General features: G+C 47.1%; 1 protein-coding gene across 4 annotated transcripts in view; it reads left to right on the forward strand.

Moving 5' to 3' along the window:
• Positions 1–25,469, forward strand: part of ABL1 (ABL proto-oncogene 1, non-receptor tyrosine kinase) — a 263,258-nt gene that overhangs the window by 191,105 nt on the left and 46,684 nt on the right. For 2 of the 4 annotated variants that reach the window (XM_077305221.1, XM_077305222.1), the window contains exons 2-4: positions 2,193–2,366; positions 7,853–8,148; positions 23,576–23,848. In XM_077305221.1, coding sequence (XP_077161336.1) covers positions 2,193–2,366; positions 7,853–8,148; positions 23,576–23,848 — 743 coding nt within the window. The remainder of the gene's footprint in view (positions 1–2,192; positions 2,367–7,852; positions 8,149–23,575; positions 23,849–25,469) is intronic. The other 2 variants (XM_077305224.1, XM_077305223.1) reach the window with 1 other exon arrangement.

Raw genomic sequence — 25,469 nt, forward strand, 5'->3', positions numbered from 1 at the left:
TATATCGTTGTACTTGAAGTTTAAACCCATTACTGCGTGTCCTCTCCTCTGCAGCCAGCAGAAACAGCATCCTGCCCTCCTCCAAGTGACAACCTTTCAAATACTTAAAGAGGGCTATCATGTCCCCTCTCAACCTCCTTTTCTCCAGGCTGAACAAAGCCAAGTTTTCATTGCAGTAAAAAGGACCCTTCTGGCATTTTACTAGCAGCTTTGTTTCTGTTCTTTTGGGGAGTGGGCAGGGAAAGAGTTAAGGTTGCTTCCTAACAACTTTTAGAATGCAGCTTAAAAAAAAACAAACCAGTGCTCTTCAATGGGCACCATGGCAAATGCCAAGACTTCTTCAGGTGCCTGCCAAATGTTTCTAGGAAGTGGGCATGTCCCAGTTGGGTTTTTGCCCAGCAAGGCTTTTGATTGGATATTGGAGGTTTAATTGGCTCTGCAGATTTTTAACATGCCTTTGGATTTTTTTAATTGCAGTAGCAATGACAACCATGTTATCAAAGCATACAAAAATCTATCATTGTAAAATAAAGGCCATGGCAACTCTGCTGGATAAAGCTGTCCAGCTTCCGAAATCTCTCTAGTATATTAGCTACATTAGCTTCACCCTTCTCTCTTGGGCAGCATCCAGAGTCTGCGAAGTAAGCAATGCTGGGCTGCATGTGACAGAGGGAAGGAGCTCCTGGCTATGGCTTCCAGATGTTTGGAAGCTTTGGGAAGGGAGGGGCACACTGCCCCCCCCCAAGAACCCTGTGGTACACAAGTGTGGGGAAATGACATGTAACATCCTGCCAGGCAACTTGACCACAACAGGTGCCTCTTCTGACCCTCTTTGTGTGTGTGGCCCCAGAAGCTGATGACCCCCATCTTACAGAATTGTTGAAAGGCTTGTCACAAGCTTTTTGCTACATCAGACATCATGATAAATTCTGATGAAACCACAGTTTGTCAGTGCCCAGGGTCTTCACAGTTTATTTGCTATACTCGCCACCTAAGTCCCTTGCATGAAGTGCTGGGCTCAAAACCTCTCAGTCTAATTAGATGGTAATATCCAAATGCAGGTATCTAACGGCATTGAAATTTGTTTACTCGCTATAAGCCAAGATTCTGATCCTCTCTTCATCCCAGTTTTGAATCTCCATTTGTAGGGAGTAAACAAGACCACACCTTACCAAACCTCTTGCATTTGGACGTCATGATGAATTGGGACTTAATCACGCTGGGAAGGTTCCAGTTAAAGTTCTGCATGTGGAGGTAGAGTCAGGAGCACTGGGGGGGGGGCAGACCCCACAGAAAAGGTGTGTTGGTTCCTGGTGCCAGCCAAGCCATCTTTAATCACAGTTTTTCTTGACATCTGAATGCATCTCGTGAGCACAAATGCATAGAAGGAGCAGTAGGACTCTGTGCACTGATGAAAAGAAGATAATGTTAAACGTGGCCTCTGCAGTGGGTTCTGCACAAAAGTAGGCAAAAGTCCAGATGAGTTGGATAGACAGGGAGTGGGGAGGGGAGGCCTATGAAAATAGTGATGGTGCCTCACAGGCACTGCCCAACATGGGGAGCAGCAGGGGAAAGTGGTCGGGGGAAGCAGTTCCCAGCTGCACCCAGGACCTGCATGGGAGCAGTGCAGTGTCGTTGGTTAGCTCTTTAAGGTAGCAGCTGATGGGGTGTGGTCCCGGTGGCAGAGAGAGAGCTCTGTCTCTGGATGGAACAAGATGGAGCTCTAAAGAGAGCTAGCTTAGTGCAGTGGTTAGGAATGCAGACTTGTAATCTGGTGAGCTGTGTTTGATTCTGTGACCTTGGGCTCGCCACAGCACTGATAAAGCTGTTCTGACCAAGCAGGAATATCAGGGCTCTCTCAGCCTCCCCTCCCTCACAGGGTGTCCGTTGTGGGGAGAGGAAAGGGAAGGTGACTGTAAGCCACTTTGAGACTCCTTCGGGTAGAGAAAAGCAGCATATAAGAACCAACTCTTTTTCTTCTTCTAAAATTTTATTCAGTGGCAGACAACTTTTTAAATGGTCTTTTCCCCATTGTTTTAAATAAAGGTTCCCCCCCCCCAAAAAAAAAAGAGAGAGAGAAAAGAACTTCAATATTGTAGATTTGGATATGAGGAAGCAGAGGAAAATATCAAATGACAATAACTGAGAATAAACCTTTTTTCTCTCCCCCCCCCCTTAATTTTCTTTTCCAGAAGCCCTTCAGAGGCCAGTTGTTTCTGAGTTTGAGCCTCAGGGTCTGAGCGAAGCTGCCCGTTGGAACTCCAAGGAGAACCTTCTTTCCAGTCCTGGCGAAAATGACCCCAACCTTTTTGTTGCCCTCTATGATTTTGTTGCAAGCGGGGACAACACTCTCAGCATCACTAAAGGTGAGTGCAGAACTCGGGTGAAAGGGCCTGACTTGGTGGAAGCCTGGAATTTGAAGAGAAACGCTAGGGATTTTATTTTTTGTGTCTCTCCCCCCCCCCACCCCCCTTATGAGCTCATACGGCTCCTTAAAAGTAGTTCATCTTTAAACCGCCCATGGCGCCACGGGCGCCACGGACTAAATAAAGCGTTAAGGGGTCCTAAGGCGGGATGTGTCCGTGATGAGGAAGGGTCCGGATTGGACCCTTCCTCAGGACAGACAATCGGAGGGAACAATCGGCAGGCGCGCGGCGCCTGCCGATTGGCCCCTCCGATTCCCAGCCCCAGCAACATGCCGGCAGTCGCGTGCAGAGCAGGCAAAAACTGGCGCTTGCCCAACAAAGGCAGGTTCAGAGGAGTCCTTGGAAAACGGATTGCCTCGAGAAGGTCAGTCTTCGTCGCACAGTTTAGCAAAAGCAGGAAAAGAGAGCGTGCGAGAGCAGCCAAAGTTTGGAGGCGCGGGGCCGGAGGAGGGCGAGACTGGTTACTTTGGGCAGGAGGAGACTGTGGAGAGAGGAGAAGTTTGCGGGACGCCAAAGGCTGGCATTTAAAACAACCAAAACGCGGCATCCAAGGAGAGTGGATTGGACTGAGGGAGGGGGAGCCGGCCGGTTTAAAATCTCACCCATGAAAAGGCAGAAGACGTCGAGGCAAATAAGCAACACTTTGTTGCTGATGCTTTTGGTCGGGTTGTTGTTCAGGGCAGGGCTGCCCCCATTCTTGCTCTCAGGAGCAATCGCTTTGTCGTCTTTGTAATTCTCGCGGGGAGAAAGGCCCAAGCGGCGGCTCGGAGCGGAGGAAAATCCAGGCAATGGAGCGGGGCTGCCTGCCGGCTGCTGGCCGAGCTGGGATCTTTGTGCTCCGAGAGAGAGAGAGAGGAGGAGGAGGAGCAAGGGGCTGGCTGCCCTGCAGACTTTTGTTGTTGTCGCTAATTTGCTGTGGGCCCTTTACATGAGGGACTGAGGTGGGTTTTCCTCCCCCCCTCCCGAGGTGAAAAAGGAGAAGGGAAGAAAGTGTGCGATTCCCTCCAGCTGGTCAGAGAGTCCTCGCAAATATTGTTGGTGGAAATCAAAGGTGGAAATCAAGCCTTTTTGCCCAGCGTTATCTGGAATTCAACCAATCCCGGCTGGCCTTTCCGGCCACAGGAGTTTAGCGGAGCAGCCAGCCAAGCGAGCGAGCGCTGCAATGCCCTTGCACAATGAATGGGAGCCGCAGCAGCCAGCCGAGCAGCGCAGCGCAGCGCGTTGTTGTGTGATCCAGCGGGCTGGTCCCGCACTTTTATTTCCTCAGCTCCTTTCCCCCACCCCCTTTTCAAAAAAGGCTCTTACGAGCTATCCCCTTCCTGAAGCTGACATGTAGATATGATAATTAACTCCACATTTTTCCCCAGAGAAGAGAAATGGGGGGGGGGGGAGAGAGAGAGAGGTTTCATGAAAAGCAAGCAAAAGAGCCCCCAGCGTTCAACCCTTCTCCCCGAGGGCACAGGCGCATCCACACTCTGGTAAACCCCCACCTCCCCTCTCAATCTCCATTGGGGATTCAAATTTGGCTTTATTTCTGTTTTCTGCTCTCATTTAGGGATGGCCTGAATAGAGATCGGTTGCTTTTGATACAGAACAAAGTGTGAGTCCAGGGGTCCCCTTTGAAAGCTTGTGGCTTGAATAAAACTTTGTTGGTCCTAAAGGTGCCACTGGACTCAAATTTTGTTCTGCATAAAAAGCTGCTTCAAACCAACAAGGCTACCCACTTGAATCTAGAATTTTATATAGTTTGTACTCCATATGCAAGCAAAAGACCAGGACTCTAGCCAAAAGACCAGGACTACAGCCAAAAGACCAGGACTCGCCAGCCGCTCGCCAGCCGCAAAGGTAGTCCCCCCCCCCATACCCACTCTCACTCCTGGGGGCTGCTAGCGCCCATTGCATTTTTGTGTGCAATGGGCTTTTTGGCTAGTATTTAATAATTCAGAAAACAAATTAAGATTCTTTAAGTAAAAATAGGATATTCCCCCCTCTCTGAAATCTTAAACCGGTAGAAATAGTATATTCCTCCTGCCCTCCCCCCCAAAAAAACCTTAAACTGGTAGAAATAGGATATCCCCCCCACACACACACCCGCCATTTCCTGAGAACCTTTAAAAAATGGTTTTAACTAGCTTTTTAAAACCCTAGAAGGAACGTTCCTGGTAGGCTTCTCTGGGAAGGGAGTTCTAGAGGCAGCCTGGCATGTGAGAAGACCCTGAATAATGCTCCACCCACCCCAGTGCGTTCCCATCACAAGGGGCAAGAATATTCAACTTCAGCTGGTATCTGCAGACATCCAATTAAACTGGAATTAGCTTCATTCAGTACAATAATTTCTCCTTGACAACAAACCTTTTATTTGCTCTCAAAAACACGGCATGTTTTTCACCAGAAACCACAAAGCCAGCAACCTTCTGGGTGGTGACGTGCTCAAAATCCAGTTTTTGAGAGGTTGTTGTGGAAAACAACCTTCTAGTGTTTTGCTGTGATCCTCTCATTCCATACACACAAACGGAGCTCCGTTGGGCTGAGCTTGTTTCTCTTGCGATTATTAAGATATAAAACATAACTTGACCCAATCTCTTGCAAAACAGAGTGGCCAACTTGCCATCAGGACCATCCTTTTTCTTGACACACTGAATGCTGATGGGAAGCTGGTCAGGGCAGTCCTATTTGGAGTCACCTCAGTGAAAAAGGTTTTATTTGGTTTGATTTGGGACCTGGAGACCAAGCCCTATGAGGAAAGGCTGAAAGACTTGGAAATGTTCAGCCTGGGGAGGAGAAGTTGAGAAGGGACATATGGCTCCCATAAAGTATCAGAAATACTGTCACTTGGAGAAGGGTAGGGAGCGGTTCGTGTTGGCAGCAGAGGACAGGACCTGGGGCAATGGGTTTAAACTACCGTATTTGCCGGCGTATAAGACGACTGGGCGTATAAGACATTTCCACTCAAAATATAGTTTGTTACATTACATTACAGTACCTGTCATTGTCACCATTATACGGCTGCAGCGCGACCACAGCGCCTCTGGCCCACCCCTACATCTCCCTGTGACCGGCACTAGTGCACAAGTGCGCATGTGCGAGCTCTGCATAGAGAAGGGGCGGGCCGGAGCACCGCTGCTTCCCGCCGAGCAGAACAGGCTGGTCACGCCGAAAAGGCTGGCACCCCTGTCTCACTGCTGATGCTCGCTGCAGCCACGCTGATGACCTGCCGCGGCCGCGCTGGATCCCGCGCGATACTGGATGGTATGTAGAATGAGGTGGGCAGGCATCGGGAGGCCACTATGGGCACCAGGCGGGCATCAGCAGGCCACTATGGGCAGCTATGTCTATCCCAACTGAAGTGCACCTGGCGTATAGGACGACCCCCCCACTTGGAGGCATGTTTTTCAGGGGGGAAAAGTAGTCTTATACGCCAGCAAATACAGCGATACTGGCTAGATGTGGGGGAGCCATTCACAGTGAGAGTAGTTCAACAGTGGAATCGATTGTGTAAGGAGGTGGTGAGCTCCCTTTCACTGGTGGTCTTCAAGAAGCGGCTGGACTTACCATGGATGCTTTAGGCTAGGGGTTCTCAAAGTGGGTGGTATGCCTCCCCTGAAGGGGGTATAAGTATCCCGGGGATGGGTGATATTGACCCTGGACCCTGCTTAGCTTCCTGGAGAAAACAACCGCTTTACAAGGTGGGCTGGAGGGGATCATTTTCTTGCTGAATTCCTTCCCCTCCTCCAGACTCTTTCTTTTCCAGGCTCCACCCCAGATCTCTAGAAATTTCTTAAACCAGGGTTGGAAGCCCTTCCCCCAAAGTCTCCCTCTTTTGTAGGCTAGAAAATCCTTCTCCTGCTTGCTCCTGGCCATGGGATTTTCCAATGCTTACTTCTCTCTCTCTTTTTCTCTCTCTCTCTCTTCCCCCCCACTCTCTCTCTCCTTCCCTCCCTCCCCATCCATCTGTCTTTCTCTCCAATGAGGCCCCCAAATGGCTTTTACAAAAAACTTATATATTTTTTCCAGACTAAAATATGGCTGCTGCACAAAAACCAAAAAAGAAGTATAGGCAATATAGTGTGTTTGGAATTTGCAGGAGACCTAACACCAGGAAAAAGGTGTGTCTTTGTATGGGAGAGGGGGCCTGGGAGCCAAGGGGGCAGCAACCCGCAAAAAGTTTGGGAACCACTTTAGGCTGATCCTGCATTGAGCGTGGGATTGGACTAGATGGCCTGTGTGGCCCCCTCCAATTCTGTGATTCAGTTGTGGCAGATAGTGGAAAGTGCTGGGAAGTCACAGCCAATTTATGGACATCCCATGGGGTTTTTAGGGCAAGAGACATACAAGAGGCAGTTTGCCCTTTTGCCTGCCTCTGCATAGCGATCCTGGCCTTCACTGGCGGTCTCCCCTCCAAGGGCTTACCAGGGCCACTCTACTTAGCGTCTGAGATCAGATGAAGTCAGGCTAGTCTGGACTATTCTGGTTAGGGCTTCATCAAGTTTAGATGGGAGTAATTCTGCATATGTATTTTAGCAGAAGGCCATTGGAAATGCCCCCGAAGGTAGTCCTGCCTCCCTCCACTTAAAACTCTGTGCAGAGAAAGTGACTTGCTCTTGTCTGGGTCATTGAAGTGCACACATGCTTTCTGTGTGTGTGTCTCTCTGTGTGTGCATCTGGGATGATCTGTTTCCCTTTTCTCTTTAAACAGGTCCCAGGCCCCTTAAAATAAAACTGGTTGACACTAAAAATAATAATAGCAGAGTAAAAAATTAGAAGATAACTTCGGAGAGCAGAGCTTGAATGGTGAAAATTTCTGAGATTGAAACAATAGGCAGAAGCCCATCATGACTCTTGAGTCCCATTTGTATGTGAGGCACTATATACATAGTAAATTGGGAACAGATAGGTGGTACTCAGCCACTACACCCCGCACCTTCCAACAAGCACAACGCTCCTGCCTTGCCCACTTGCCAGCTGAATGCTTCCCTTTGTTGTTGAGCTTCTCATGGCCCCTGCTGCCAGCTGACGAACACAGAGACCTCTTTCTACCTCAGCTTGCCTCACACTGATGCCGGCTGGTATGCCTGTTGTGAAGGGCAGCTTTGGGGAAGGGTCCCACCAATGATCGGGGCCGTCACAAAAGCATTCAGTGTGGATTCCTCGGGATAGTTGGATCTGGCAGTACAATAAGTGTCCAGCACTGTTGATTGACTGGCAGCCCCTGTTCACTGTGGGTGCTAATTAAAAAAGTGGTTCCTCTCCCCCCATGAGAAACCTGGGGAAATACCCCCTCTCCAGCCTCAAAACGTGCAGAAATTTTACATTTCTTGTTTTAATACATTAAATTACCTTTGTTGTCCTTCTTATTCTTTGTACCTTGCCTTGGGGACTTGCCAATATGAAGGAATGTGGATGATGATCTTTTCTTTCGCGATCAGGTGAAAAACTCCGTGTCTTGGGCTATAATCACAATGGGGAATGGTGTGAAGCCCAAACCAAGAATGGTCAAGGTTGGGTCCCAAGCAACTATATCACCCCTGTGAACAGCTTGGAGAAGCACTCATGGTACCATGGGCCGGTGTCACGGAACGCTGCCGAGTACCTCCTCAGTAGTGGAATCAACGGCAGCTTTCTGGTGCGGGAGAGCGAGAGCAGCCCTGGACAGAGATCGATCTCACTGCGCTACGAGGGAAGGGTTTACCACTACCGGATCAACACCGCATCAGATGGGAAGGTGAGTGCCAAATCTGGGCTGGCTCTCAAACTAGTCAGCAGGAGCCTGTAGCCCAAGCATGCTTTCATCCTCTTGCTTAAAATTATAAAAAGCTGAAGATTTGCCATTCACACCTACCTGTGTGTCATTGGCTGGGCCTGTAACACTGCTTTGCAGAAGGAACTGTTCATTGTCCTGGTCCGTACCAACTAGAACTAGCAAGGATTCTCCACCCTTATGTGGAGCATCCACATAAGGGGCGAGAATCCTTGCTCCCTCCTCCCCACCCTCCTCCTTACCTGCTGGCATGTCTGCTGGCAGCGGCGGGGCCAGCCCAGCGTGACACAGTGCTGTTGCTGGGCTGGCCCCACCCCCACCAGTCGCCCAAGGCTGCCGCCGCACTCTGAAGGGAGTGGCCTTGGAAGACTGGCAGCGGCAATGCCAGAGCACTGAGTGTGCCTCAGTGCTCTGGTGCCGCTGCCCATCTACTGGCACAGTCCCTGGGAGTGGGACTGCGGATGTCATGTCTGTAGACTTCTCTTGGAGGGATCATGAAGAACAAGAAGAAGAAGAAAAAGAAGAAAAGTTGGTTCTTATATGCCGCTTTTCCCTACCTGAAGGAGGCTCAAAGTGGCTTAGTTGCTTTCCCTATCCTCTCCCCACAACAGACACCCTGTGAGGGAGGTGAGGCTGAGAGAACCCTGATATCATTGCTCGGTCAGAACAGTTTTATCAGTGCTGTGGCGAGCCCAAGGTCACCCAGCTGGCTGCATGTGGGGGAGTGCAGAATCAAACCCAGCATGCCAGATTAGAAGTCCGCACTCCTGACCACTACACCAAACTGGCACTCCAGTAGATGTTCCACATCACAAGGTTGGTGTCACTACTGAAGCTGAAATCATGACCCAGCTATAATTCACTCTTTTACTGTGCACTGAAATGCACTTAAAATTATATATACCAAAGGCAGTGTCCTGTTGACGGAAGCTGGTATCTTCATGCCACGAGCTATTTATATATTTCCGTCCTGCCTTTTCATAAAATAAGTAGCTCTGGGTGCCAGTCTCAGCTCTCCCCACCATTCCGGCCACCCACAATAATGCTGTGTGGTAGGCCAATCTAAGAGATAGCAACTGGTGCCAGGCTACTCAGCGATTAAAGCCCCCATTTCACACTGCATGTGTTTGAACAACAGCTAAGGGCACATTGTAAGGTCGGTGGGGCTGAGAGGGTCCTGAGAGAATGGTGGCTAGCCCAAGGTCAGTCACCATTCAAGGCTTCTTGGGGAGGAGGAATGGGGAATCAAGCCCGGATCTCCAGCTTAGAAGCCGCTGCTCCTAATCTTTTGGTTTGGTTATTTACAAACCCCAGACCCCTCTTTTCTGCACTTCATAGGGTCACTGAAGTGGCGAACCATTTAAAATATGCGTGATAAAATCACATTTTAAAGTCAACCTGCTTCACAAACATCTTTTAATGCTCAGCTGCTTTTAATATTTGAGCAGAGGCGGAGCCGGTCTGGTCTCTGATTCTGGTCCCCGGGCCAATCAGGATATGCACAGCAAAGCTATGTGCATCCTGATTGGCCCATGGAACAGAAACAGAGGCCGGACTGGTTCACAACAACCCCGGTGAGGGGCAGTCTGACTCAAACGTCAGTCTGCCCCTGACTGCCGCTGGGAGAGAAGGTTGATGTTCTCATCTGAATTTTGCTGCCTGTGTACCTTCCAATCTTTAACACTTAGCTGTTCTTAATATTTGAGCAGAGGCCCACTGGGCGGAGCCAGTCCGACCTCTGTTTTCGGTCCATGGGCCTTGGAGAGGCCACGGTAGGCCTTTTTGGGGCGGAGTGGGGGGAGTGCTTGATTAGGAAGACGGGATCATGGAAGAAATCGATCTTCCATGAAGCAAATTCTGGTGAAAGATAGCAACAGAAGAGGACAGATTAATCTCCCTGGGGAGTTCCCAAACTTTGGCTCCATGACAGAAAAGCCCCCCCTTCCACCTATTTTGAGATGCTGGGGTTACATGACACTGGGCCTTTGAAGATTACTTTAGAAGTTGGGCAGATTAAACCAATCTCTCTCAATATTAAATATTTGGTGATTGTTGTTTTTAAAGAAAAAAAAACCCAAACCAGAATCTGCATGCTCACAGAATCCAGAAGGTTGTTTTTGTTTTGTTTCATTGTGACACAGGACTGCAAGATGTCTCACAATGGTCCATTATGCACGGGGGGAATAGCGCGCATTTGGGGTAGAATGGCAGCGACTAACATCACCGATAGAGCCTCTTGTGGCGCAGAGTGGTAAGGCAGCGATATGCTGTCTGAATCTGTCTGCCCATGAGGTTGGGAGTTCAATCCCAGCAGCCGGCTCAAGGTTGACTCAGCCTTCCATCCTTCCGAGGTCGGTAAAATGAGTACCCAGCTTGCTGGGGGGTAAACGGTGATGACTGGGGAAGGCACTGGCAAACCACCCCGTATTGAGTCTGCCAAGAAAACGCTAGAGGGCGTCACCCCAAGGGTCAGACATGACTCGGTGCTTGCACAGGGGATACCTTTACCTTTTTTAACATCACCGATAATGCACGGTGCCGGCTGCAACCGGCCGCAGATTCGGTGCATGCTGCCGAAAAAGTCGCATTAGCGAAATGCGGAAGAAAGCGCAGCTTCCGGGTGACCGGGGTGCAACCAGAAGTGGTGCCGTGGTCGCCGCGTGCATAATCGGTTACTCTGGGTTTTGCCACCGTTGCGTCCCGTCCCGTCCTGTCCCGTCCTGTGCATAAGCGGTTTGCTTCGCTTCTTCCCCCTCCGCATTTTCCATGTGACCCGAAATCGCCGTTTTGGCAGCCGTGCATAATGGGCCAATGTGTGGCTTTGCTGGGGGGAGAGGATTGTATCCCAGCAGTACTGTTTATGCCATGGAACACTCAAGCAGTGCTAAGATAATCAGTTTAGATTTGTGCTAGGCAGGTTAATAGCTTCACTATCCCCCAGAGTTGTTGTAAAAGCCATTGCTGAGAATAAATGCTGACAAGAAGAATTCATTAAAACAAACAGTTAGTGGCTTACCTTGAGAAATATATCATTAAATAATAAGAAGTAGTGGAGGTTAAGGGAACAGAGGTAGTATAACGAGGCTCTCTGCAGGTGAATTAGCCTGTGTCTTGTGTTCACAGTTGTATCATTCAGGATTTAATTCTGAGCCTTCATGCTTTAAGGCAGTATTAGTCACCTGATTTTTTTACATACATGCATGTGTGCGCACACACACACAGAGGCTGGGTTTACTTGGGGGCGGGGGAGGGAACGCACAAGCAGAGCAGATAGCTGAACCCTAGCCTCTTACGGTCTGGGCACCTGGGGTACATGTTGTGTTGTTAGGTTGCCTGCAGAATCTTCAAGCTTCAATATGGCACTGAAAGAAAAAAGTGTGTGTGTGTGTGTGCCTTTGCTGCTTGGTCTGAATATTTATTTCACTATGAGCTTTTAGGGGTCACAGCCCACTTTTTCTGATAGGTATATGATGGAGAATCATACTAGGAAACTAATGGGGCAGGGTGTGGGGGCAGGCATTAGGGAGTCAGGGCTTGGTGCAATTACACTGTACACTCACAGAATTTGCAGAAATTCTCCCCATTTCCCCAAGCCTGCCCCACCTCAAGTTTTCCAATTTATAGCTTTCCATCACATACTTCTCTGAACAGTGACCTATGAAAACTTCTTTCTGATGTTTAGAAATAATTCCTTTTGAATTAATTTCATCTCATTGGTCCATCCCTCGGGGGCAAGAGAGAACAACTCTGCTGCACCCTCAATATGGCACCCTTAAATACTTGAAGATCCCCTCATCAGATCCCCTCTCAGTCGTCTCCTCTCCAGGCTAAAAAGACCAAGCTCCCTCAACCTTTCTTCATATTGTCATTGTTTTAATGGGGTTTTAATGGGGAATTTTAATGATTAATATATTGTATTGTATTAAAATGTTGTGAACCGCCGCGAGCCGGTTTCCGAGAGCGGCGGTCATACAAATCAAATAAATAATAATAAATAAATAATAATAATAATAATAATAATATGTCCTGGTCTCCCATCACTATCTTTGTTGCCCAACTCTGGACATGCTCCACTTTGTCTACATCCCTCTTCAATTGGGGTGCCCAAAACTGAACACGGTACTCTAAGTGAGGCTGAACCAGAGCAGAGTAAAGTGGTACCATCACCTCCCATGATCTGGACACAATATTCCATTTGATACAGGCCGAAATCCCATTTGCTACTGAGTGACACTGCTGACTCATGTTCAATGTGTGATCTACTAATAAAATAAGCGAGAGGAAAACAAACAGTGTGGTGGTTAGGTGTCTAAATTAAATTAAAATCGCCCAAAATCCAAACAGAAATCACATTCTGTGTAGAGGGCAGGGACTGAATCGATCTGGAGTTAGAATAAAAGCTCTGTGCAGTTTACACCTAAGTCAGGCTAGAGTAAGACTTAAGAGCTTCTCAAGGAGGTCAGAGGCTGTTGTTGCTACTAAAGGCTCAGGCTTTGCCTGGAACTGTTTACGGTCATGTCACATCAGCAGGAACCATGTCACACCAGCAGCATGAGCCTGAGCCAAGGTGGAGCTTGGGAAGACCTTTTCCCACAGAAGTAGTTACATACCACCACAATGTTTATCTGCACTTCTGGTCTCAGACCAGTTTTTCCTGTTTGCCTGTGGTATTTATTTACTTACTTACACCCAGTTTTCACTCCACTGGGGACCCAAAGCAGGTTACATTATTCTCTTTTCCTTTCTTTTGTCCTCACAACAACCCTGTGAGGTAGCCTAGGCCAAGAGTTAGGGATGCTATGACGTACAGTAGTGCCACTCTTGCACCTATAACAGGCTGTAGCCTGAGGTTATGCTCTCTTTCCATTTCTTCCAGAAGTCCAGGCTGTCTTTCTGACCCTCTCTTCTTTTCTACCTCGATCTCTTCCCCTTCCCCTGGTAGGCTTGAGTAGCTATCCATACAGGCTGGAATGGTGTGCCTTCAAGTCTCATCAGGGCATTAGAAGACAGATTCCCCACCCACTCCAACCTTAATCTTGCTCATCTCAGTTGCCCCTAACATTCTTCAGGAAGCTTTCGTGCACAGGAAGAGCATGTAATGCGTTAGCGGCAATTGTTCAGAGCAAGAGGAAGCTTCCAAGGTAACAGACATGACTTCCAAAGCATCAAGGAGATGATCTGACCTTTTAAGCCATAATCCCTCTTGCAAAAATGAATCATATCTGATGATCAGAAAGGGAGCCAACTCGACTCTCATCAGCAGAAGGTGTTGGTGCTCTGTGTCCCTGTTGTTTGGTCACCCTGTGGGGCTGATAGGATTGAGTAAGCACATCTCCACACACCCCTGGCAAAAGTTCACCAAGGAGAGAATTTCCGTTTGTCAGACTCAGGACCTTCTTAACAAACTGGAAAAGGGAAGGACTGAAACCAGGACTGATTCTGCACTTACTTTGTTTTTTCCATTGTGGATCCTGCTGAATTCAGAGAGATTTGAACTCGGGTCTTCCTCACCCCCCCCCCCCAATTGAAAGAGAAAGTATTCTGCACATTATTGGGAAAGCTCAGAACAGGGAGGGGAGCCAAACACAGCTGGAGTCTCTTTTCTTGAAAGGGGGGGGGGATTGGAGACAGCAGAATCACAGGGGGAAATAAATCTAAGAGGCAAATCTTTGCTGAGAGAGGTTAGGGCTTCTGAAGCACAGTCACCTTAAGACAAGCCTTGCAACTGGGAACCAGGAAATCATTGAACTGACACCCTGGTCAATCAGGGAATACTGCTTTGCAATAGCATTGGAAGCATGAGGCAGTAAGTTAATTCACAGAATCACAGAATCATAGAGTTGGAAGGGGCCATACAGGCCATCTAGCCCAAGCTAAACCAATCTCATCAGCTCTCAGAGCCTAGAGTCAGTTCTGGTTTCTGCCTAGATGGGAAACCATCGAGAAAGGCCAGGCTTAGAATCATAGAATCATAGAGTTGGAAGGGACCATACAGGCCATCTAGTCCAAGCCCCTGCTCAACAGGATCAGCCCAAAGCATCCTAAAGCATCCAGGAAAAGTGTGTATCCAACCTTTGCTTTAAGACTGCCAGTGAGGGGGAGCTCACCACCTCCTTAGGCAGCCTATTCCACTGCTGAACTACTCTGACTGAAAATTCTTTTCCTGATATCTAGCCTATATCATTGTACTTGTAGTTTAAACCCATTAAACCCTTTGCAGCCAAGGGAAACAGCATCCTGCCCTCCTCCAAGTGACAACCTTTCAAATACTTAAAGAGGGCTATCATGTCCCCTCTCAACCTCCTTTTCTCCAGGCTGAACATTCCCAAGTCCCTCAACCTATCTTCATAGGGCTTGGCCCCTTGGCCCCAGATCATCATCGTCGCTCTCCTCTGTACCCTTTCAATTTTATCTACATCCTTCTTGAAGTGAGGCCTCTAGAACTGTACAGTCTCATGGGTCATTCTGTGCTATTAATCTATTAGTCTTTAAGGTGCGTCACCTGTTAGATCTGTGGGTTCATAGAGGAAGCCAAGACAATAAGAACAGCTCTTATTGTGATCTCAGCTTGAGGGAAAGTTTTCTCTTGAGGGAGCAACGGCAAGACTGAGAATCCCCAACATTTATACACAAAGCAGACAGGGAATCTTCCTTCCCGCCAGTGTGTGCGATTGGATCCAGAAGATGGGATCTAGTGGCACATTGGTCAATTACATGTCTGCTTGGATCCTGCCTCGGACCTCAAGCTCAGTCCTCAGCAGATCCACAAACACAACATCATGTATCACAATGGCACCCTAGCCCTTTAGGGATTGATTATGATGATGATGATGATGATGATGATGATGATGATGATGATGATGATGATGATGATATTATCTGTTCAGTCGTATCCGACCCTTGGCAGGTCGTATCCGACCCTTCCCCTATAGGGAAGTCTTCACTATGCGCCCCTGTCTCTGACTGCTTCTTTTAGTTGGTTCATGGTCATCCCTGTGTCGGCCTTTGGCTACCACGTTTCCTTTTGCTGCTGACCATACTAAGCATTAATGATTTTTCTAATGAGTTTGATCACATCATGTGTCCAAAGAAAGTGAGCTTTAGCCCTAATATCTTGCCTTCTAATGACATAGTTTGTTTGCTCCTCTCTAAAACTATCTTGTTGGTAACTTTGGCTGTCCATGGTATTCGCAGCATTCGTCTCCAACAGCATAATTCAAAAGCATCTATTTTCTTCCTGTCTTCTTTCTTTAGGGTCCAGCTTTTGCACCCATAGCTTGTTATGCGGAAGACAATGGCGTTGACTAGCCGGCACTTTGTATTAAGGCTGATATCTCTATTTTTCCATATTCGGTTCATTCTTAACATTACGTTCCGGCCCAGTGTTATTCACCGTTTGATTTCATGGCTGCATCCACCACTTTGAGTGATCATCATACATTCAATGTTCTCATTGTCAATCGTGACTCTGGTGCTACTGCCAGTAGTTGTCATGATCTTGGTCTTTTTGATATTTAAGTATAGTCCCAGCCTTTCAGTTTCTTCTTCTAGTCTCTTTATCAGGGTCTTCAGATCATGCTCCAATTCAGCAAGGAGTGTTGTGTCATCTGCATAGCAGAGATTGTTGATGTTACAACCTCCAGTTTTGAAACCGATTGCAGATTCTTCCAGATTAATCTTCTCCATAATTACCTCAGACAACTGGGAACACATGGTGAGGGCTGCTGGGGAGAGCTGTTGCTGCTGACCAGGTGAGGCTATTGTGGTGCTGAGTGAGGGGATTGCTGGGAGGATTAAAAAGGGCTGCTCCTTACCAGAGGTGTGAGCCTTTGGCGAGAGAAAAAGGGCTCTTGGCCTGTGGCTCTTAGCTTGGGGTTCTTATCCTATCAATTAGAATCTGTAGATTATATTTTCCTAGTAGTTGCACTGCCTAGAAGTTACAATGGACCTCCAGGACACTCATCCCATCATCTGCAGTGAGTGTGACATGATTGCTTTCCTTCCTGAAGGCAAGATGGACTACATCTGCCCCAAGTGTAAACTGGTAAGACTTTTGGAGGAAAGGATTAGGATTAGGAATTTTTCTTTTCTGACCCAGATGCAGAATTTTACACTTATCTTTATTGAATTGCATCTTGTTCTCATTTGCCCATTTTTCCATTGTGTTCAGATCTCGTTGAACTCTGTCTCTATCTTCTGGAGTATTTGCCAGTCCTCCCAATTTGGTGTCATCTGCAAACTTGATGAGTAGTCCCTCCACCCCCTCATCTAGATCATTAATAAATATGTTAAAAAGTACCAGACCGAGCACCGAGCCCTGAGGTACCCCGTTACTCACCTCCCCCCAGTCTGATGAAACACCATTTACAACAATTCTTTATATATGTATGTATGTATGTTTGTTTGTTTGTTTGTTTGTTTGTTTATTTTATATAGAAAGAACAAGGAAAAATATCTTTGATTACATATCATCCCTCCCTCTACTCCCCAAAGTCCCCATTTGCTTGAAGTTTTGCATTGCCAAATACTGTAGATGTCTGTTGCCTGTAAATATAAAAACAAAGCCACAACAAAAAAATCCCACTTTAACATAACATTTCCAGCACTTACAGTCAACGGGTGTTATAAGAATTACCCTTAGACTTGAACCAAGGCATAGGGTTAAGCTAGAAAATCAGCTGGTTCCTACACTTGTTTACAACAACATATTTTAAGTACTTAATATTGAGCATTTCTTATAAAACAATATGAACTTTAATCTACTATTTATAAAAAGAAAATAAAAAAGGAAAAAAAACCTTTATCATTTACTGCCCGTTTACTTTAGCCCAGTATTTTTTTTTAAAGGGGAAAGAAAGAGAAGCCCGCTTTATCATAACATTTGCAGCTCTTAAATTCTTCAATTCAAATTGTTTTAAAATCTTTGCAGTTACTGTAAGTATTAATGCCATCCATACAGAAAGAGAATATAGAAAAAATGTCAGCCCCCCCCCCCCGCCTCCTCCCAATCTTTTTAAGGAGGTCTCAATTCGAGGTGTTATGGATCATGCAGTGTAAAATTTACAAGACCACAACAAAAATAGCTAAGCAGCAAGAGGATTTATTTAGAATACATGTTTGCAAGCATGGAGAGAAAGCTAATTGGAGCATTCTTTGAAGTCTGTATCAGTGCAGCTCATTTTTAAGACCTTGATACGTCATCATGAGGTATCCTGAAGATCACTCCCTATCTGTCCCTCTAACCAGTCAGGTTACGCGGAGGGCTCCCAGTCTAACCTATCACCGATGAATATATCTTATTTCACATACTTTTTTTATATAGAGAGACATACTACATTCAGGTGCTATAAATCTCCTGGTTTGTAGCAATTAAAGCTGCTACATTCCACTTTTGACAAATTCAAGGTTAGCTTCAGAGATAAAGAATCAGCCATTAATGAACTAGGCACTGTAGATCAATCATCAGAAAGGCCAAAGCTGAGAGTGAGCTAAGATTGGCCAGGGAAGCCCATTGTAACAAGAAAAGATTTTTCAGTTATGTGAGGAGCAAACGTAAAGTCAAGGAGGCAATAGGCCCACTGTTGGGTGCAGATGGACAAACTCTAACGAGGCTTTCCTCCAAGGCTCAGGTTAATATGCATGATTCTCCCTCCTACTTTTTATTCTCACAACAATCCTGTGGAGTATAGTCCCAGCACCTGAGAGTGCTCAAAGAACTTTCCAGAGAACTTGCACAGCCCTTGTCCATCATCTTCGGAACCTCTTTAAGGACTGGAGATGTCCCGGAGAACTGGAAGAGAGCAAATGTTATTCCAATCTTCAAAAAAGGGAGGAAGGATGACCCGGGGAACTACAGACCAGTGAGTCTGACCTCTGTTGTGGGGAAGATAATGGAGCACATATTAAAGGGAGCGATTGCAAACATCTGGAGGACAATTTGGTGATCCAAGCAAGTCAGCATGGATTCGTCTCCAACAGGTCCTGCCAGACCAACCTAGTTTCCTTTTTTGACCAAGTAACAGGTTTCCTGGATCAGGAAAATTCGGTTGATATCATTTACTTGGATTTCAGTAAAGCTTTTGACAAGGTTCCCCATGATGTTCTGATGGATAAGTTGAAGGACTGCAATCTGGATTTTCAGATAGTTAGGTGGATAGGGAATTGGTTAGAGAACCGCACTCAAAGAGTTGTTGTCAATGGTGTTTCATCAGAATGGAGAGAGGTGAGTAGCGGGGTACCTCAGGGCTCGGTGCTCGGCCCGGTACTTTTTAACATAATTATTAATGATCTAGATGAGGGGGTGGAGGGACTACTCATCAAGTTTGCAGATGACACCAAATTGGGAGGACTGGCAAATACTCCGGAAGATAGAGACAGAGTTCAACGAGATCTGAACACAATGGAAAAATGAACAAATGAGAACAAGATGCAATTTAATAAAGATAAGTGTAAAGTTCTGTATCTGGGTCAGAAAAATGAAAAGCATGCCTACTGGATGGGGGATACCCTTCTAGGTAACACTGTGTGTGAACGAGACCTTGGGATACTTGTGGATTGTAAACTAAACATGAGCAGGCAGTATGATGCAGCGGTAAAAAAGGCAAATGCCATTTTGGGCTGTATCAACAGAGGCATCACATCAAAATCACAGGATGTCATAGTCCCATTGTATACGGCACTGGTCAGACCACACCTGGAGTACTGTGTGCAGTTCTGGAGGCCTCACTTCAAGAAGGACGTAGATAAAATTGAAAGGGTACAGAGGAGAGCGACGAAGATGATCTGGGGCCAAGGGACCAAGCCCTATGAAGATAGGTTGAGGGACTTGGGAATGTTCAGCCTGGAGAAAAGGAGGTTGAGAGGGGACATGATAGCCCTCTTTAAGTATTTGAAAGGTTGTCACTTGGAGGAGGGCAGGATGCTGTTTCTGTTGGCTGCAGAGGAGAGGACACGCAGTAATGAGTTTAAACTTCAAGTACAACGATATAGGCTAGATATCAGGAAAAGAATTTTCACATTCAGAGTAGTTCAGCAGTGGAATAGGCTGCCTAAGGAGGTGGTGAGCTCCCCCTCACTGGCAGTCTTCAAGCAAAGGTTGGATACACACTTTTCTTGGATGCTTTAGGATGCTTAGGGCTAATCCTTCGTTGAGCAGGCGGTTGGACTAGATGGCCTGTATGGCCCCTTCCAACTCTATGATTCTATGATTCTAAACCCATGTATCTTTTGGCTGAGTCTTTTGTGCTTCTGCTTTGAGATATGTCTTTTCAGTAAAGGTAACCTCATCTGGAGGAACTTGATCAGTGATGATAATAAGTTCTTGTTGTAGGTCTTGCTTTCTGAAGGACTCCATCTCCAATGCTTCAAATTTTTCTTCTGCTAAAGATTTCCAATCCTGTAATTCTTCACTCTTGTTATTTTTTTTGTTCCAGTTGGTTAATACTATCATTATCATTTGGTTCATCATTCCTGTTCTTGCCATTTCGGATCTCCTTAAAAATATCTTTCAACAAATTTTCTGTGAAGGCATTCAGATCTTCTCTTTATTTTGCTAACAGACGGACCATCTGAGTCAAAATAGCCATATTTAAAACCAGACTTAGAAGTCAACACCAGCTAGTTTTGTGCAGTGTTTCAAACAGCCAGGAGAGGTCCTCCCGCGAAGTTCTGATTGCTTAGAAAGTCACACAGTGGGAGATATATCGCGAGATCTGTTATCAAGGGAAATCGCCGTATAATGTAAACAGTCCAAATTAGCTCATTTGTCTTTAAAAATTATTCATATGTTTTACTTTCCCCCAGAGTTTGAAAAAAGACAAGAAAAACAAGCAGGAAAGTCTTTGTGAGAAAGATGAACTCGCTGCTGCGGCTTGGTAGACGAGACAGGGGGAGGTGTACAAAAACAATTTAGTGTCATTAAAACGTTACTCACTGTTGATAGCAGGCATTTGAAGTTAGATAACTCTGAAGTCTCTTCAAAGCAGTTCAGAAAAGGAGAGAGGAATGAGAAAGAAAAGGCAATCCTTGTTGAAGAAGGCTCTGATGGCAGACTGCTTCTTGGCCTTTAGTAGTCACGTATAGCTTAAGATCTGGAGAATCTCTCTTCGCAGATCAGTAACGGGCTCTTATAAGGAGAATTTAGCAAGGTTTGCGCAGCTTGCTTGCTTCTGCCAGACGTAGATACGTTCAGCCCCCTTTTACGGACCAAGAGCTCCTTCTAAGTGCTCAAGCAGCCATCTTTCCCATCTATCTCCGACAACAACTCTTTGAGTGCAGTTCTGTAACCAATTCCCTATCCACCTAACTATCTGAAAATCCAGATTGCACTCCTTCAATTTATCCATCAGAACATCATGGGGAACCTTATCAAAAGCTTTACTAAAATCCAAGTAAACGACATCAACCGAATTTCCACGATCCAGCAAACTGGTTACTTGGTCAAAAAAGGAAACTAGGTTGGTCTGACAGGACCTGTTGGAGACAAATCCATGCTAACTTCCTTGGATCAGTGGTCCCCAACCCGCGGGCCGCAGCCCGGTGCCAGGCCGCGAAGGCCTTGGCGCCGGGCCGCAGCTCCTTCTTCACTCCCCCCCGAAGCGAGAAGCTCGCCAGGCCACGAGCAAATCAGCCACCAAAGCGGGAGGGGAGGGAAGAGAAGCTTGCCGATTTGCTCCCGGCCCGGAAGGGCCGGGAGGGGAAGCCGCAGCTGCTGGCATGGCGGCGGCGCAAACGCGCCTGCGCGGACTGCCGCGCAAACGCGTGTGCGCGGCACTCCGCGCAGGCGTGTTTGCGCTGGGGCTGCCACGCGTGCGCGGACCCCCAGGCCACCCTCTCCCCCCACTACGCCGCAGCGGTCCGCAGCAAGCGTAAGCTTGCGGACCGCTGCCTTGGATCACCAAATTGTCCTCCAGATGTTTGCAGATCGCTCCCTTATCTGCTATATTTTCCCCACAGCAGAGGTCAGACTCACTGGTCTGTAGTTTCCCGGGTCATCCTTCCTCCCTTTTTTGAAGATTGGAATAAAGTTTGCTCTCTTCCAGTCCTCTGGGACATCTCCAGTCCTTAAAGAGGTCCCAAAGATGATGGACAAGGGTTGTCTAAGTTCTCCAGAAAGTTCTTTGAGCACTCTCGGGTGCATTTCATCCGGCCCAGGGGATTTGAACTCATCCAGTGCAGCTAAATGTCTCTCAACAACCTCTCTGTCCATGTCAACCTGCCACCCAGACACTATCCCTTGGCAACTGCCATCTCTATATGTGCCTAAACCCTTTGACCTGTGAGAAAAACAGATGTAGAATAGGCGCTGAGCCTTTCTGCTTTCTCTGCATCCTCCGTTAGAGTTTGTCCATCTGCACCCAACAGTGGGCCTATTGCCTCCTTTGCAAAAATCAAAGATCTGTACATTTACTGATGTCAGTCGAGGGTTATATCCACTTCCGGATAACGCAGGGGAAGGGTAGGGTCACTCCTGATTAATCATGCATGTTGCAGAGAGAAAATTTAAAACACCCGAAATCGAATTCAGTGTATACGGCAGGGATTTAGTCAAGCTGGCAGTGGGTAAAAAGCCCTGTGCAGACTACACCCAGGTGACCTCTTTGCAGCTTGCTTTTCTGTCAAGTCAGCAGGAGAACATGGCTCATTGTGTTGGGGGATCTGTTTCATTTTGTGCTGCCCCTTCGTTTTTTCTCTGCACCTTCCCCCTTTCCTTTCTCTTTCTGTTTTGTAACTTATTTTCATGCCAGAATGTTGTGCACTAGGAGTTTCTTCCGCTTCTCAGCTACTGGCCATTTCTTTAGCTGTGTTGTATTGAGGTGTGTTATGCAGAAGAAGAAGAAGAAGAAGAGTTGGTTCTTAGCTTTTCCCTGCCCAAAGGAGGCTCAAAGCAGCTTACAGTCGCCTTCCCTTTCCTCTCCCCACAACAGACTCCCTGTGGGGTGGGTGAGGCTGAGAGAGCCCTGATATCACTGCCCGGTCAGAACAGTTTTATCAGTGCCGTGGCAAGCCCAAGGTCACCCAGCTGGTTGCATGTGGGGGAGCGCAGAATCGAACCCGGCATGCCAGATTAGAAGTCCACACTCCTAACAACTACACCAAGCAGGGTGTCATAATACCCCTTTCACTGTTATTTGCTAAAACAGCTAACCATTCATAAGTGTCTTGGGAGGGCCAAGGGGCTGGGAGGTCAAACACCAAGGAGTAAACATCACCTCAATGCCTGGCCAGTTTGTTTTCAGAGGTTTCTGCCTAGGTTAAGGTGACCAGATTTTAACATTGGTAAAGCGGGACACCATTGACCTAGGGGGTTCTTGATTAAAAATCTGGTCTATATGGAGCAACAAAAAGTTTCATAGAATGCATAGAACGCAAAAATATTATTGTAATATATCTTTTAAAAATTTCAACAAGTACAATTTACCAGGTACCCCCAGATGTCTCTCCAAAAGTGGGACAATCTGGTCAACATAGCGTAGGTTCTGTTGCAGAGGTAACACTGGACTGGGTGGGTTTCCATTCTAGGCCAAAGCAAGTGGTTCTGTTGCAGCTCCAAGATGTTGGGGAAAATGCACATATTTATGCAACTTTCCTACAGCAAAAGAGCACTGTGCATGGAGGTGGTTCTTGTGTTGAATGAAACATCTCCATCAGACAGATTGGAAAGGTATTGATGTATCTCAGGTATACATAAAGGCATTTTAATGTGTGTGTGTGTGTGGGGGGGGGGGGTTAGCACCATATGTTTTAGTTTTACTCTCAGAGCTTGGAGGAATCCCTGCAGCAAATACATTAACCCAGAAAGATAATCATAAAGGCCTGGAGCAACTCTGTGTAGCTCAGAGGCTTGCATTAGTCCTGTGTCTGAGCTTCCTGGCATGAATAAAACATCAGAGAGGATATACAAATGGTCCTCCCTTCTGCATGAAGCTCACTGGGTCACTTGGGGCCAGTCACTCTCAGTCACCCTAACCTACTCCACAGGATTGTTGTGAGAATAAAAAGTAGGAGGGAGAATCATGCATATTAACCTGAGCTACTTGGAGGAAAGCCTGACCAAAGCAAGGGGCACGTAGCATAAAGAAAGAGACCAGCTTTCCTCTTGCCCCCTGGAGAGTTCATGGCAGAGGTAAGATTTGAACAGCTCTTTAGCTGCCATGCTAGAGCGCAACTAGTTGAAGTTTCCTAGGTGGTCCTGGGGAATCTCCTTTTGCTCAGCGTTGGCTGCTCCCCCACCCCTGCCCAATATCTGCAGGACTGTTGTGCTACTGTAGCACACATGTGCTCTATAAGTGCAATGTGACACGGGCAGCCCTCAAATTCTGGCATTTGTAGGGAAACTTGGTCGGGTAGCTTAGAGCTGGTGGGAAACCTTGTCTTTGCTGTTGCTTCACAGCTGTATGTCTCCTCTGAGAGCCGCTTCAACACCTTGGCGGAGCTGGTCCACCACCACTCAACTGTCGCAGATGGGCTGATCACCACTCTCCACTACCCAGCCCCCAAGCGGAACAAGCCCACCATCTATGGTGTCTCCCCAAACTACGACAAGTGGGAAATTGAACGGACTGACATCACCATGAAGCACAAACTGGGAGGGGGTCAATACGGGGAGGTCTACGAAGGTGTCTGGAAGAAGTATAACCTGACGGTGGCCGTGAAGACCTTAAAGGTAAGTGCTGAAATCTCAGCCTGAAGTCCACAGCTGTCCTTTCAAAGCATCCTGTGATAGTGGTTTTGCTCCCAGGGGGAGCCATTTCTTTTGCATCTATTTCCCCAGTAGTAGACATGCCTTATATCTTAGCAATTTAGGAACATAGGAATTTCAGCTACCATCATAACCAGTGCCGCCTGCTCTGACTAACAGCAGCTCTCCAGGGTCTCTTCCATATTGCTTGTCATCTGGGCTTTCAACTGGAGGTTCAGGGACTTGAAACTGGGATCTTCTCCAGACCAAGCAGATGCTTCACCCCTGAGTCCCAGCCCTTCCCAGCTGCACAGCAGAACAGTATAAAGAAAGATAAAATGGGGAAGGGGAAGAACCACATATGCTGCCTTGACGTACTTGGAAGAATGGGGAAATAAAAATGTGAACGTAACATCCCATTGAAGGCCCCTTCACTGGCTCTTGGGCACTGTGGTTTCCCCTGTTTGTGTCTGTGAGAGGAGAACAGTCAGTTCAGATGGCACATTGTGAGTAGTTGAGGGGAACGGGAGACAAGAGGCAGTCACATGTATGAGCTTTTACCAGTAAATTTGGTTAAAGAAAGCCACTTTTTCTGTGCCCAGGGGAAGAGAAGATACTTGGTTTTTGGCAAATATAAGTTTTAAATGCCACACACATTCTTCCATGTGCTCATGTGTTTGGTCTGTGAAAGGGTCATTGATGGATGATGGTATGGTTTCCAGAAGGATTGCCATGGCTCAGTTGCACCCCAAAGGTGAGTCTTCCCTGCTCTGAATTCATGGTGATCTCCCACTTTCCTTTTGCCCTGCGATAGGGACAATTTCCAAGCTGCCTTTGTTGTTCGCATATGGTGAGGCTGACACCTAGTGTTAACAATGCCGATTATAATGCATTAGAGGAGGAGGATCCCCCTTCCCCATCTTGGTTCTCAAAGAGGAAAGCTCTGCTTGTGGATGGGGAATTGGCTAAGAAGCACGAGTTGATAGGGAGGCTGGCTTTGGATGTCAAAAAAGTCGCTCTGCTGGGTTACATCTTCTGTCATCCTGACAGAAGGAAGGAAATACTTTACATAAAAGCAGGATTGAATTTTTGGAACGGTTGTGAGATGTGGCATGGCGAGGGGACAGAGAGTTTTAGCAAGGGGGAAGACAAACCCATGGAGGTGCGGAGGAGGGGGGTCCCTGCCCAGGGTCAGTTGCTGGGACTCGCAGCAGCGGAGAGCCATTTAAGGGGGTGTGAAGCCCCTGTCCCTCTTGGATCCATGAGCATGGCGATAAGCCATTCCATTGCCATGCAGTTTGATTGAGGATTGGGGACACCCATGCCATTGGGGAGGAGAGGCCTGCTGGGTATAGATGGTCTTGGTCTTGGCTCAGAGAAGATTCTGTACTCTGCATGATCAAAGTACCAGGAAATTGCATCTCAGTTGCATACATTTATCTAGCAAACACACAGTGCCTCCCTCCTTGCATTTTGCTGTGTTATAGAAGAACCAGTGCTGGGAGTGTCCAACTTTGGCTAAGGAGACCTTGGATGGAAATAATTCTTCACCACAAAATTCACTGAACTATCTTGGATCTGTTATATTCTGTTCTCTTGCTCCAAA

Source organism: Paroedura picta, chromosome 12 (assembly GCF_049243985.1).
Source record: "Paroedura picta isolate Pp20150507F chromosome 12, Ppicta_v3.0, whole genome shotgun sequence".
Lineage (NCBI taxonomy): Eukaryota > Metazoa > Chordata > Lepidosauria > Squamata > Gekkonidae > Paroedura > Paroedura picta.